The sequence below is a fragment of the Mustela lutreola genome, chromosome 6 (assembly GCF_030435805.1).
Source record: "Mustela lutreola isolate mMusLut2 chromosome 6, mMusLut2.pri, whole genome shotgun sequence".
NCBI classification, from domain to species: Eukaryota; Metazoa; Chordata; class Mammalia; order Carnivora; family Mustelidae; genus Mustela; species Mustela lutreola.
This window is the reverse complement of record NC_081295.1, coordinates 71,860,149-71,872,673: the sequence shown is the minus strand read 5'-3', so window position 1 is coordinate 71,872,673 and position 12,525 is coordinate 71,860,149. Positions and strand designations below refer to the sequence as shown.

The following is a 12,525-nucleotide window of genomic DNA, read 5'->3' as shown; positions in this document are numbered from 1 at the left end:
AAACCACTACCTAAGTAAAACCCTGCCTCATAAATGTTATTATTTTAATGGGGCATAATATGTTGAACAAAAACTAGCCTTTCTGAACTAGTAAAAAATTGTAAATAATGATAATTTTAGGAGAAAGGGATCTTTTTGGAGACTCTTCTTAAGGATAAACTTAGTGCTTCCTCTGCCTTCCGCTCAGGTCATGATCCCCTCAGGCTTTCTGCTCAGCAGGAGTCTGCCCTCTCCTTCTCGGCCTCCCCCTAGTCATGCTCTCTTGCACGCACATACTCTCTCTCTCTAATAAATAATTTTTTTAAGTCTTTAAAAAATAGGTAAACTTAGTGCTTAATAATGTCTATATTATATTAGGCACTTTCCAGCTATTTCTAAATTTTGTGATAATACTTGAAGAACTTAAATTTTTAGTGATTTTTAAAATTAAATCTATCAGCTATTGTCTTTTAATGTAAAGGAGTTATCCAGTTAGTTATATTCTGAACGAGGTCTTACCCAAGACACTGCCAGTGAAAATGGTCTTTTTTTATAGTCAATGAGTAACCTAAGCTAAAGACAAAATTATTCTGTCCCTAAGTTCAAAAGTCCTCATTGGAAATTACGGTTCCTAGTTTTCATCCCATTTGAAATTTTTATCGTCCTCTCCAACAAATCTGTTCCTTCAGAAGGAAAAAAAGAACTAACATTTAATAAGAGAAAATATTAATAACATAAATAATAATAATATAATAATAATATTTTATTAAAACAGACTACTAGGGATGCCTGGGTGGCTCAGTTGATTACACATCCACCTTCGGCTCAGGTCATGATCTCAGGGTCCTGGGATTGAGCCCCATATGGGGCTCCCTGCTCAGCGGGGAGTCTGCTTTTTCCTCCCTCTATCCTTCCCTCTGCTCATGTTTGCTCTCTCTGTCTCTGTCTCTCTCAAATAAATGAATAAAATCCTTAAAAATAAAATAAAACAGGCTACTATATTCTAGATATAGCAACATAAGTCCAATAAGGTGAATATTACCCCATTTAACAGATTAAGAAAAATTCTTCAAGTGGAAAAATAGCATTCTGGAACCAATTTTGGAGCTAAAATTCCTTGATACAAATTTTGAGTTCTATACTTTCTGGCTGTGTGACTCCAAGAAAGCTACTTAAACTCTTTGCGTCTCAGTTCTTTCAACATTAGTTGTGATAATAGGACCTTCTTAAAGGGTTGTTGTGAGAATTATGTAAATTAAAATTCACCAAGCACTTGAAACAATGATTGGAAATGATGAGTCCAATCCAAGGACTGATTATTATTAATTTGCTCAGTCCTAATATTAAAGTATCAGAGTTAGAACTTTAAGTTTCAAGTCAATGTGTTTTCCAGTCCTCTGCAGTCTACATTGAGAACTTCCTTGAAGAGCACACTGAATTTTAAGTGATACCGATAAAAGCAATTAAATGGAAAATTGGGTCAATATATGTTAGTGATCAAAATATTTCCAGAGTTCAGGGCATGAGCCTGGATGGACACAAAACTGAAGATCCTTTGGCAACAAAAGGTGTCAGAAAAAGAAGCTAATAGGAAATATACGGGAAAATAACAAATATAGAACAAATTAAATTTCTTCATAATCTATGGTTAGTCAGTCCAGTGTTAGCCATAATATGGCGCAACTCGTGCTTGCTGGTGTACTTGAGAAAGGGTTAGGCCACAGAATGGAGAACCTGCTCATTCACTGTGGCTGAGAGAATTCTCCAGAACCATCCAATATACGCAAAACTCAGTGTTCAACACTCACTTTCACTGAGGAAAACAGAGGGACCGCATTAGGGCTCTCACTTCTTTTGCACTCCTTCCTTCTCAGGCAAAATGTCACAGTCACCAGCAGAGCTATCAATCCAGCAGAGCTGCCATTGACTGTACAGTGTCAATCCTAGCATAATACATTTGGAGAATTATGTAATTGATAGGATACGTAGATCTAATGGACTTATCCTCAAGTCTGACCAATATTACTATAAATGCAGAGGGACCATTAGAGAACTTTGCTTGGGTAATTATAGGCATTCATGGCCCATCCTTCTCTGTTTGCTGTGCTTCTACTTTAATTTTAATAATGGGTTCTAATTGTGTTCCTGAAAGGAAAGAGGATGTCCACATCACCATCCAGCAGCAACAAAGGGATTAGGTCCTAGTTCCGAGGATGGTATTTCCTCAAGTATATATATTCCAATTTTGTATAATTATGTAGATCTTGATTTTAAAAAAATAGACAACTCCATAATATCTGTGACACCAAGTATTTAAAGATCCTGCAATTTTTGAGATGTCTCACTTATATTAAATAATTATTAAATAATAATTTTATCTCTAGAACAGAAAATAGAGTAGCAACCAGTTTTAAATTCCAGCTTCAAATACCGCTTTTTTTTCTTCCAGGTAGAAAGAGGAGACAGTGATAATCCACTTAGTTTAAAAATGCTAGTTTTGGGGACACCTGGGTGGCTCAGGTGGTTAAGCAGCGGCCTTTAGCTCGGGTCATGATCCCAGCGTCCTGGGATCGAGTCCCACATGGGGCTCCTTGCTTGGCAGGGAGCCTGCTTCTTCCTCTGCCTCTGCCTGCCCTGCCATTCTGTCTGCCTCTGCTCACTCTCTCCCTCTCTCTCTCTGACAAATAAATAAAATCTTAAAAAAACAAAAAAAAAGGTAGTTTTGGGTTTAAAGTTATAAAGACTTTTAAATTTAAAACAACGTGAAACAATAAGATTGTTTAGCTGTGCAATTGTGATTAGAAAAATCCTCCGTAATCTAATGACCTGAAATGCTTTATTTTGAAATCACTAAATAATGAGACAGGGAAACTCTCCATTTAAAAAAAATTTTTTTCAAAAAGTCATTACTATTATAATCTGAGTTGAAAACTCTGAGGAATAAATTGAATGTTCACAAATAATCCAGAAGGTGGGATTCAAATTTTCACAGGTTATTAAAAAAAAAAAATCAGCTAAAAATCGCTGCAACCTTCATCTAGAAGTATAAAGCTTAGTGATAGTTTTGCTTTGGTGATTTATCTATTTAATCCCTTATCATAAATCTTATAGATCACAAGCATTTTGGCTCCAAATTTCTTAGATAATATTGCTAAATAAATCAAATATGTAGGGAGATAAAGATAAATTGGTATAATTATTATGATATATGAATACAGACAAGCATATAATATTTAAATTATACGTATATATCAACTTCATCAACTATTCACAGTGTCCACTGTTTGCTTAGGCCTCTCATCTAGGTGATGTATATATTTTAGTTATAGATTGTAACTAGGTAGTGAAATTTATCTCTAGAGAAGCAAATAAATATGCAAATATTTCAAATGTTTTATACTCATTAATTTCCAGTATTGCATAACTTATAAATTAAATATAATATGAAAGAGACACATGAATGTCTGCCCTTGAACACTCAGAATGTGTTTGAGTAGATAATATCACTGAAATCATTTGTATAGTAAAATTCAAGATATTCTTTCCACAAGACGGGACAGAGGGTAGGCCCTCAATAGTGGCCTATTTACTAATACCATTTTGAATACCACTTCTTTGTGTGCATCAGGAATGCTAGAATTTCAATTTTTAAGAGAATGGAACACTCCTAGAACTGACTTCGAATTATTGCTGGTGTAATTAGTACTTTTAAAAAAAAGATGTATATTTATTTATTTAACAGAGAGAGGCACAGCAAGAGAGGGAACAAAGCAGGGGGAGTGGGAGGACAAGCAGCCCCTCCCCGCTCCACCCCCCCCCACCCCCGCCCCGCCATTGTTCAGGGAGCCCCAGGGGCAGCTAGATCCCAGGGTTCTGGGATCCTGACCTGAGCAGAAGGCAGACGCTTACCTACTGAGCCATCCAGGTGCCCCATGTAATTAGTACTCTTAATAGAGAAATAAAACTGTTCCAAGACAGAAGGAAAATTAAAGAAAATACTCAGCAACATTCTTTAGAAATCTTTGGGTGTGTTAGATGTTTCAGAGCACTTTTGTACACATTGTTTTATGTCGCCGTGAGCAATTATGATGTATTTTACCAGTCCATCGTATGAGAAGGGAGAGCTAAACTCCAGAGAAATTAAATGCCTTGATCATGATCATTACAGCTTGCTTGTGGCAGAACCAATATTAGAACCCATATATTCTGATTCACCTCTCCGTGCTTCTTCCAAGGGGGCTATAGAAATAAAAACAATTACAGAGACATTGAAGAGAAGCAAGAAAAGAAAAGAAAAGAAAATGCTCACAACTTCATGTTAGACACACTGCAAATATTCATCATAGGAAACGATCCCAGGGTTTGGCAACAGTTATGCTAACACAAATGTAAGGGATTAGGCATGATGAGATAATGCAGGTTTAATTAACAAGTAATGAAATACCTTAAAATGGAAACAAATCAGCATATTTTGCCAAGAACAATCTAAAGTGTTATTAAATGGCAACTACAGTTTATTGTGGCACTTTGTGACATGCTTGCTTTCATACTTGATCAGTGTGAAAGGCTTTACTAGGTCGATCATATTCTTTCGTTTTGCCAAATGAGAAACTCAAGTTCAGAGGAAAGAGACCATCCAAAGACATAGAAAATAACCCAGTTCTGTCTACGGCCATACCACCCTGAACGCGCCCGATCTCGTCTGATCTCGGAAGCTAAGCAGGGTCGGGCCTGGTTAGTAGTTGGATGGGAAAATAACCCAGTTCTAATGACAAAATTCAGGGATGGACATTAAATCAGATTTCATATCATCTGATTATGATATATGAATACAGAATAAAATTATTAAATTAAAGGTAATTAAAGAAATACATGTGTTTGCTCAATGGTTCTCCTGAGAATAAAGACAGAGATCATTGACCTGAAAGAAGAAAGCCTTACAGAGATACTTCAGAATTTCATGGAGTCCAAACCACAGTCACCATATAAAGGAGTTTTCCCTTTGTTTTTCTCCCTTCCCTCTGTGTCCTCTACTCCTTGGGCAGCTGTGACTGGTCATTCTCACTGCCCTTCCTTCACCTTCCAAGACACACAGCATCTTCTTCCTTCTGGGTTCTCTTTCCCTGACCCGAATGTTCCAGGTTGCAGTTGGTTAGCAGGAGTCCTGCTCCCCTATTGTACACACAAACGTAGAAGACGCCCTGATTTTATGACCCTGATTTTATAGTGCTGGAAATTTCATGCTGGTGGCGAAAGGGGTGCTTTCTTCATATCACATCACAGTCCCAAGAGGTGGTGCAGTTCCCTCTTGCATTAGCTGTGTGAAAGCTCAAAGCTATATGTTGACTGCCACTTTCAAAAGAACATACCTAATGATATGTATATATTTTGTGCTTTAAATATACCCTTGATTTTATCTAATTTTTGTGTTTGTTCTCTTGAACCATAAAGTACCATTTTATCTTAATGTACATATTTTGACAGGTAGAATTAAATTCTTTTTGGAACAAGGCCAGTTGTATTTTTATGTATATATCCACGTGTGTTAACACAAACACCTGTATTTGCATAGATATTCATATATATATATATATATACATACATAAACATACACAGATTACATACCTATAAATGGATCATTATAAATCTAAGAATCTACAAGTGGAGAAAGACAGCTATCATATGATCTCCCTGATATGAGGAAGTGGTGATGCAACATGGGGGCTTAAGTGGGTAGGAGAAGAATCAATGAAACAAGATGGGATTGGGAGGGAGACAAACCATAAGTGACTCTTAATCTCACAAAACAAACTGAGGGTTGCTGGGGGGCGGGGGGTTGGGAGAAGGGGGGTGGGATTATGGACATTGGGGAGGGTATGTGCTTTGGTGAGTGCTGTGAAGTATGTAAACCTGGCGATTCACAGACCTGTACCCCTGGGGATAAAAATACATTATATGTTTATAAAAAATTAAAAATTAAAAAAAAATCCAAGAATCTATGTTCAGCCATTAAAAAGAACTATTTCCATGTGCAGGTCCTTATTAGGTAGTCGACCAGTAGCTTCTCATCCTCCTCCTATTTGTGGAAAACGCCTGCTGTTCTTAGATCCCATGTGTCTTCTGTGGCATGAAGTGGATAGTTCAGGAAGCAGAACACAATCTCTCTTCTGATGTAGAGCTAGCCAGCTAGAGTGAAGTGACATAATCTTGGAATCACTGGAAGTCAACAATGATCTTACAGTTCCCTCTTTCTGTCACAGAATAGTTAGCTTCATCTTTTGGCCAAAATCAGTGTCAAGTTGCTTGCTACCTTTGCCAAAATAAATTCTGTAGACATTTTCTGTTGTACATGTTTAATTCCCATTTTCTTTTTATTTTTGTTGTTGAATGTCCTCTTCCCTATAGTAGTAACTGTAATTATAGCGGCAAGGGAGGAGACCTTCAGTTTATGTTGTTTAAAGAATATTGAATCACAAATACATAATTTATGAGGGTGTTTTATTAAGATGCATCATGTCAAGTGATGTATTACCAAAAGTTTAAACTTATTTAATTCTTACCAGTAGAATGAATGCTGGCTGGTTACAGGGAAAGGAGAATGTCAAATTAGAAATGAGAAGTCCAATATATATTTATAAAAAATAAAAAGCTAAAAAAAAAAAGAAAAGAAATGAGAAGTCCTAGATTCCACACTAAAGGCTTCTGGATATTAGCTATGACCTTGGGCAAGACAAATGATGCCTGCCCCAACCTGCTTATAATATTTTTGTGCAAATGTGATAAAATTATTAATAAAAGTCCTCTGAAAATGTAGAGAGCTAGTCAAATCCAGTATATTGTTATTCCTTATTTTTTTTTCCTGAAAAATTACTGATTTTTGTCAGTAGGTGCATTTTACTTTACTCCTGTTGGTTTTAACTGACACATGAGTATATTTAAGAATTTGAAATCTATTTTATAGTTTTAAAGTGTCAGAAACCCTGTCAAGCACCTTTGACATGACTTATGGTAAACTGATTTAGGATTTTAAAAAATAATTGGTATGGTTTTCTTTCAATCACTGGAGTCCCATATGAGTGAGAGACCTGGGGCTTTCAGTTAGAGTCATTTTGTCCCTAGACAATGAGACAGTTATAGAATGCCAATTTTAAAATAAGACATACATGTATTCCAGAGATTTGTCAAAAATCCAGTCTCCTCTTTTATGTCTGGAAACAATAGCAAATCACGGGGTGAGGAGGGGAAAAAAAATCTATTTCCATTTTTACATGGGCCTTGTTTTCTCCTATCCAGTCATTCACCTGCCAAGAAAATCACTCCTGGGGAGGTCCTTTTGGGGGCAGGTACCAGGCTGCTGTCCAAAAGATAGCCCTCCTCTCCCTGAGCACAATCTGGTTGACTCAGTTCCATTGCTTGTGGCAGCCTCCCCAACCCCTTAACATGGTGTTCTTTTTCCGGGTGATATTTGTAATTCAAGGTAGCCCAACCCAGGCTTCCCCCCAGCATTACCTCAACAGATTCATTTTGACTTTTCCACTAAGTTGAAATGTTTTAAATGATAGAAGTCCTTGGTTCTAATAGTTTGCTACTATCAAAAAAAAAAAAAAAGTGATTATTAAATCTTTGCAGGACTGCTCTGAATTAAGCCAGAGGAGTAATATTCAGAAATGGTACCTGTGATCTGACCTGCACAAAAGTCAAGGAGGGATTCCAAAGGCATTCGAGTGTCAGGAGCAGAACAAGATCAGGACTTGCAGCGTTTAATTTGCTGTTCGCTCATTAACATTCATTTAGCATCAAGCAAGCCTCTATTGAATTGTCCTGTCATATATAAAACAGAAAAGTAAGTCTATTTAGGGAAAATATAATGGGAGAGAGACTAATGGGGAACATTTTATATTAAATTGGTAGAGCAGCAGAACTCACAGAATTCAGAAGCTTTGATGGCCTTTCAGAGAGCGAGCATGTCAGTCTTGGGGTAGGAGTTCACGCGTGAGGGGTGCCTCTCACAAGGCAAAGAAGTATGTCTAGGCTCGTACATGTTTTTGAAGGCTGGCATGTAATTCTGTAATCACTCTGCTGGATCCTAATGTGGTCTTCAGATCCATTACTTCAGACCCAAACTGGAAATATGTACAAAGAGAGTGATCAACTTCAGAACACCAGAAGATGTGTGATGGCAAGGTTTTGGGGGATGGCTTAGTTGATTGTATTTTTAAGCAGAATCTGCATGCTTTGTCTCTTCTGAAAACTTTTTGAAGGATTTCACCTGACTTAATAGCATCCCCATGGGTCCACACAGGCAGCCTCTTATGCATACGCACGTATGCTTGCATATGTACCCGCACACCCACACACACCTCCACACACAGTACCAGGACTGAAAGTAGGAGACCCATCACAACCACCACTACCACCACTACTTCCAAGATCGCATACTGAGTTTTTCAGGATCTCTAACAGAATTTTCTGAGCTGCTTCAAGTTCAGAAGGATTTTGGCTAGAAAGAAATTAGATGATGCCATGTCTTGCCAGGCCTGGGCAATCCATACGAAACGACTCTATAGTGCCACTTGCTCCTGATGATCACAGACCCAGAACAGTTAAAAGTCAGTTAATAACATGCCACAAGGCTCCTGCTCTCCACTGGGCTATATTCCCGTCTGCAGAAATAGCAATGTCATTTCATCCTCGATTGGCCAGGCCCTCATCTCCATCTGTGAGACAAGAATGACCAGCCTGTGTACCCTTTGTCACAGCAGTCCTGGAGACGCAGAGATGAAAACATGCTGCTAATGACTTTGTGTATATGCTTCTTCCTTGTCTCTGTTGTTCCCCGACAACATCAACACAGCTTTAGCCCAACGTGCCATTTAGACCGAAGTCTCGGAATGATCTGTGATGCTTGCCCTGTTGGGTACTCAGGACCACGCTGTGAGAGGTAAGCATGGACTGCACCGTCTTTCACGAGGATTTCTACCTTGGGAGGTATAAAACCACAGGCATTATCATCCTTCGCACTATTTCAGAAACGCCGCCACACTTGGCGAGGTGAAATAAAGTTTCTCACTGTACTTGTCAAACACATGCATCTTATTTTTATAGTTTATTTATTCTCTAGAAATTGCTCTATAAATCTCCATTCACTCAGAGAGTGTTTGATGAATGTTTTAATCTTAAAGGTTAAGCATTAACCTACAATCTTTCTAGAAAGTACTGCTCAAGTGGAAAGTCATGCACTTTAAGATTTATCTCACTGTCCATGTTGGCACCATTTATTTTTCATAATTAGTTTTTTGTTCTTAAAATGTGGCTTAAATGTGTAGTTCATAGTTCAGCAAGGGGTTCATAATTTACCTTAAATGTATTTGAAAATAGAAAGAAAACGTGATTTATTATCATGATGTCTAGCCTCTTCTAATTAATTCTAAGCCTGTATTTTAATTCCTGTTGATTTTACTAGGTTGTTTTGCAGTGGAACCAGGAATATTATTGTATGTAATTTGTGTGGGTTTTTTTTTCCCTTGAACTATTTTTGAAGGAAACGTTCTTCTGTATTTCAGTCCCAGTATAAAAATGGTACAAAATTCTCCCATAGTATCATTGACAAGTACACCAACATCTTTCCAGTTTTAGCCCTGGGAGTCATCCCTTTTGCTGCCATTACTGGGGGATGCGGGAAGCAGAGGAGGTGACCTGACCTGCTTTTACCGATGATCACCAAGGCAGACACCACAGAGGGCTATTGCTGCCTCTCCTTTCCTGTCCTCTTGTCCCCCTAGTTCAGCCAGGGTGCATAAAGTTAATGAAGCAGGACCCAATCACCAGAAGAAAGAATAGAGTTTAGCCAATAGCTAGCCATCTGTGGACATGGTGCCAGGGACGGTTCCTAGCAGTAGCAAGCATGAGTGAGCATGGCAACATCTGTAAATGAGTAAAGGAAGAATAGAACTGAAACAGGGAGGATTTATATGCAACTGAGGAACTGGAGGTCTTTGTATTAATAAGAAAAGAAAAGAAAAACCTGGAGGGTACGTGTATATTACTTGTATGTTACTTAGTATAATCGTAGGACACATCATTGCCGAAGACAGACTTACATCAAATGCCTAACCCCCTGACTCACTACAAGCAGTTTTTTTTTTTTTGTTTTGTTTTGTTTTGTTTTTAGCAACTGGAAAATGATAGCTGCTCTGTCACACAATGCCATTAAATCACTTATCTAGGTAAGCATAGTTTCTGATGTATTTATGCTTCGTGCTCTGTATTTTCGGTACATGGTAGACAACCCTTTTTGAACCAGGTACAGCTGAACGTTCTGCATTTATTTAACAAAACATCAGTTTAGCAACTATCATGTGCCAGGCATGGGGCTTGAAGTAGGATACAAACAGATGCCTTGTACTGTCCTTACCTTCAAGCAGCTCACATCGCTAAAGTGAACGAGAATGATGGAAGGTATTCTGGAGACAATTCTAATCTGAATAATCAAAGTTGCTGAGGAAAGAAATACCTGACAGTGAGCATGATTTTCTGTTTAAAATTTTTATTAAGCGGCTTTAAAAAAAAAAAAAAATGGAAACGGAGATATGCCGCTTCTAAAATGGCATATCTTCTCTCCAGTTCAAGTTTTTCGGTCAAAAATCATCTTAAATTATTACTATATGGAAGATGGAATATTGTTTTTTTTCTAGCCAGAATTTGGAATAGGGTTTTCCAGGAATATTTAGGGTTTATCATTTCTGTGTATTTATATGAGCTCAGAAGTCCATGATTAGAGGAATTCAAAATATTAGGGGAGACATTTTTGAGGATGCGCAGGGTGAGGTGGAAGGCGAGGCAAGTACAGCTCAGAGGAAGAAGAGGAGCCTGGTTGCATTGAAACTCTTGTAATCAAAACTATTCTGCAAGTGATTGGTATAATCAGTCTGTGCACATCATCTACATAAAATCAGCATTGGAAAAGTAGAGCAGTGTTTCCCAAACTGTAGATGTTTTTGAAATAGAGTTCTGTGATCACATAAGTATATGAAGTATCTCTTAGCATGTTAAAAGTTTTGACATGTCCTGGATGGAAGACATCTGTTTAATTTCTTTAACTCAGCATTTTATTTTCTTTTCTTGAAGTGGAGTTGACACCCAGCCTTAATCAGATTCAGGTATACAACGTAGTGATTGGACCACTCTACACATTATGCTAGAACTCAGCATTTTCTAATCTTGTGTGACTATATATATATATATATGCATCTCAGACTCAACTCAGGTGGTGGACAGGAATTATAACTTTATATTCTTTATCTCAATTTAATTTCTATTTTGAGACCAAATCTCTATATGTGGGAGCTGTGAGAGCTTAGAAACATAATTTCAGTCAGGTATACTTTAAATTCACTCAATGTTATATGTCAGTTATATCTCAATTTAAAAATTTTGGGGTTTTTTTTTTCCTCCCCATCTCTCAGGCTTGAACCAAATTCTAACAAGCTTAGTTAGAACCAAGAAACCTGAATGCTTGAGTGAGTGAGTGATTATGTGTATGATACTGTTTGTGTGTCTGTGAATGTATATGTGACTGTGAGTGTATGTGTGTCTGTAGCTATGAGTGTGTCTGTGTGTTGCTATGAGTGTGTGTACAACTATGAGTAAGTTTGGCTGAGTGTGTGGTATGTCTCAGTGAGAATCTGTGTCTGTGAGTGTGTGTGTCTGTGTGACTATGTGTGTGGCTCTGTGTGAGTGTGGATGTATGGCTCTGTAAGTGTATGTGTGGCTGTGAGATTGTGTGAGTATGTGGCTCTGTGTGTATGTATCAGTGTATTGTGGGGGGCAATGTACAGATGGTGGTCCAAACATCCAAGGATGTTTCTGCCAACCTCTTCCTTTTTCTGGTCCTCCCAACTGCCTTTCCCTTCAAGTTGAATAACTCTGCACTACTTCCACTAGTAGGGGTGTGGGACTCATTCTGCTGCCTTCACTCTTCTGGGACCCACCAACACTCTACTCATCTCTTCTCCAACTGCCTTTTCTAACTTCATCCCATTTTCTGTTGAGGATGCATTGCAGCAAGAGGGGCCAAATTCATAGAAATTGTGACTTCTGAATCCCAAAGTCCAGAAGATTCCTGGACTTTCTGCTTTCATCCTTGTCAGATCTTTTCACTCAGTCATGTAGCACATGATGGTCTTGCTGCTAGAAATGAGGGAATAGAAACAATCATGAAAAAGAGGACGGCAAAACAAGATATGACAAAATATTAACTTTTTTTTTTTTTTTAGTTAACTCACAATGTTACGTTAGTTTCAGGTGTACAACATAATGATTCAGCAACTCTATAGGTTATCCTATGCTCACCACAAGTGAAGCTCTGATCCGTCACCATACAATGCTATCACAGTACCATTGACTGTATTCCCTATGCTGTGTCTTTCATCCCTGTGACTTATTCATTCCATAACTGGAAGTCTGTATTTTCCTCTCCCTTTCAACCTCCAGCCCCCACCCCTGAGGGCAACATCTGTGCTTATAGTGTCTGATTCTGCTTTTTTT

General features: G+C 38.0%; 1 protein-coding gene across 3 annotated transcripts in view; it reads left to right on the top strand.

Annotated features, from left to right (window-relative positions):
* Nucleotides 1-12,525, top strand: part of LAMA2 (laminin subunit alpha 2) — a 645,363-nt gene that overhangs the window by 378,010 nt on the left and 254,828 nt on the right. For all 3 annotated transcript variants that reach the window (XM_059177585.1, XM_059177583.1, XM_059177584.1), the window contains one exon: nucleotides 8,834-8,920. In XM_059177585.1, the coding sequence (XP_059033568.1) occupies nucleotides 8,834-8,920 (87 nt within the window). The remainder of the gene's footprint in view (nucleotides 1-8,833; nucleotides 8,921-12,525) is intronic.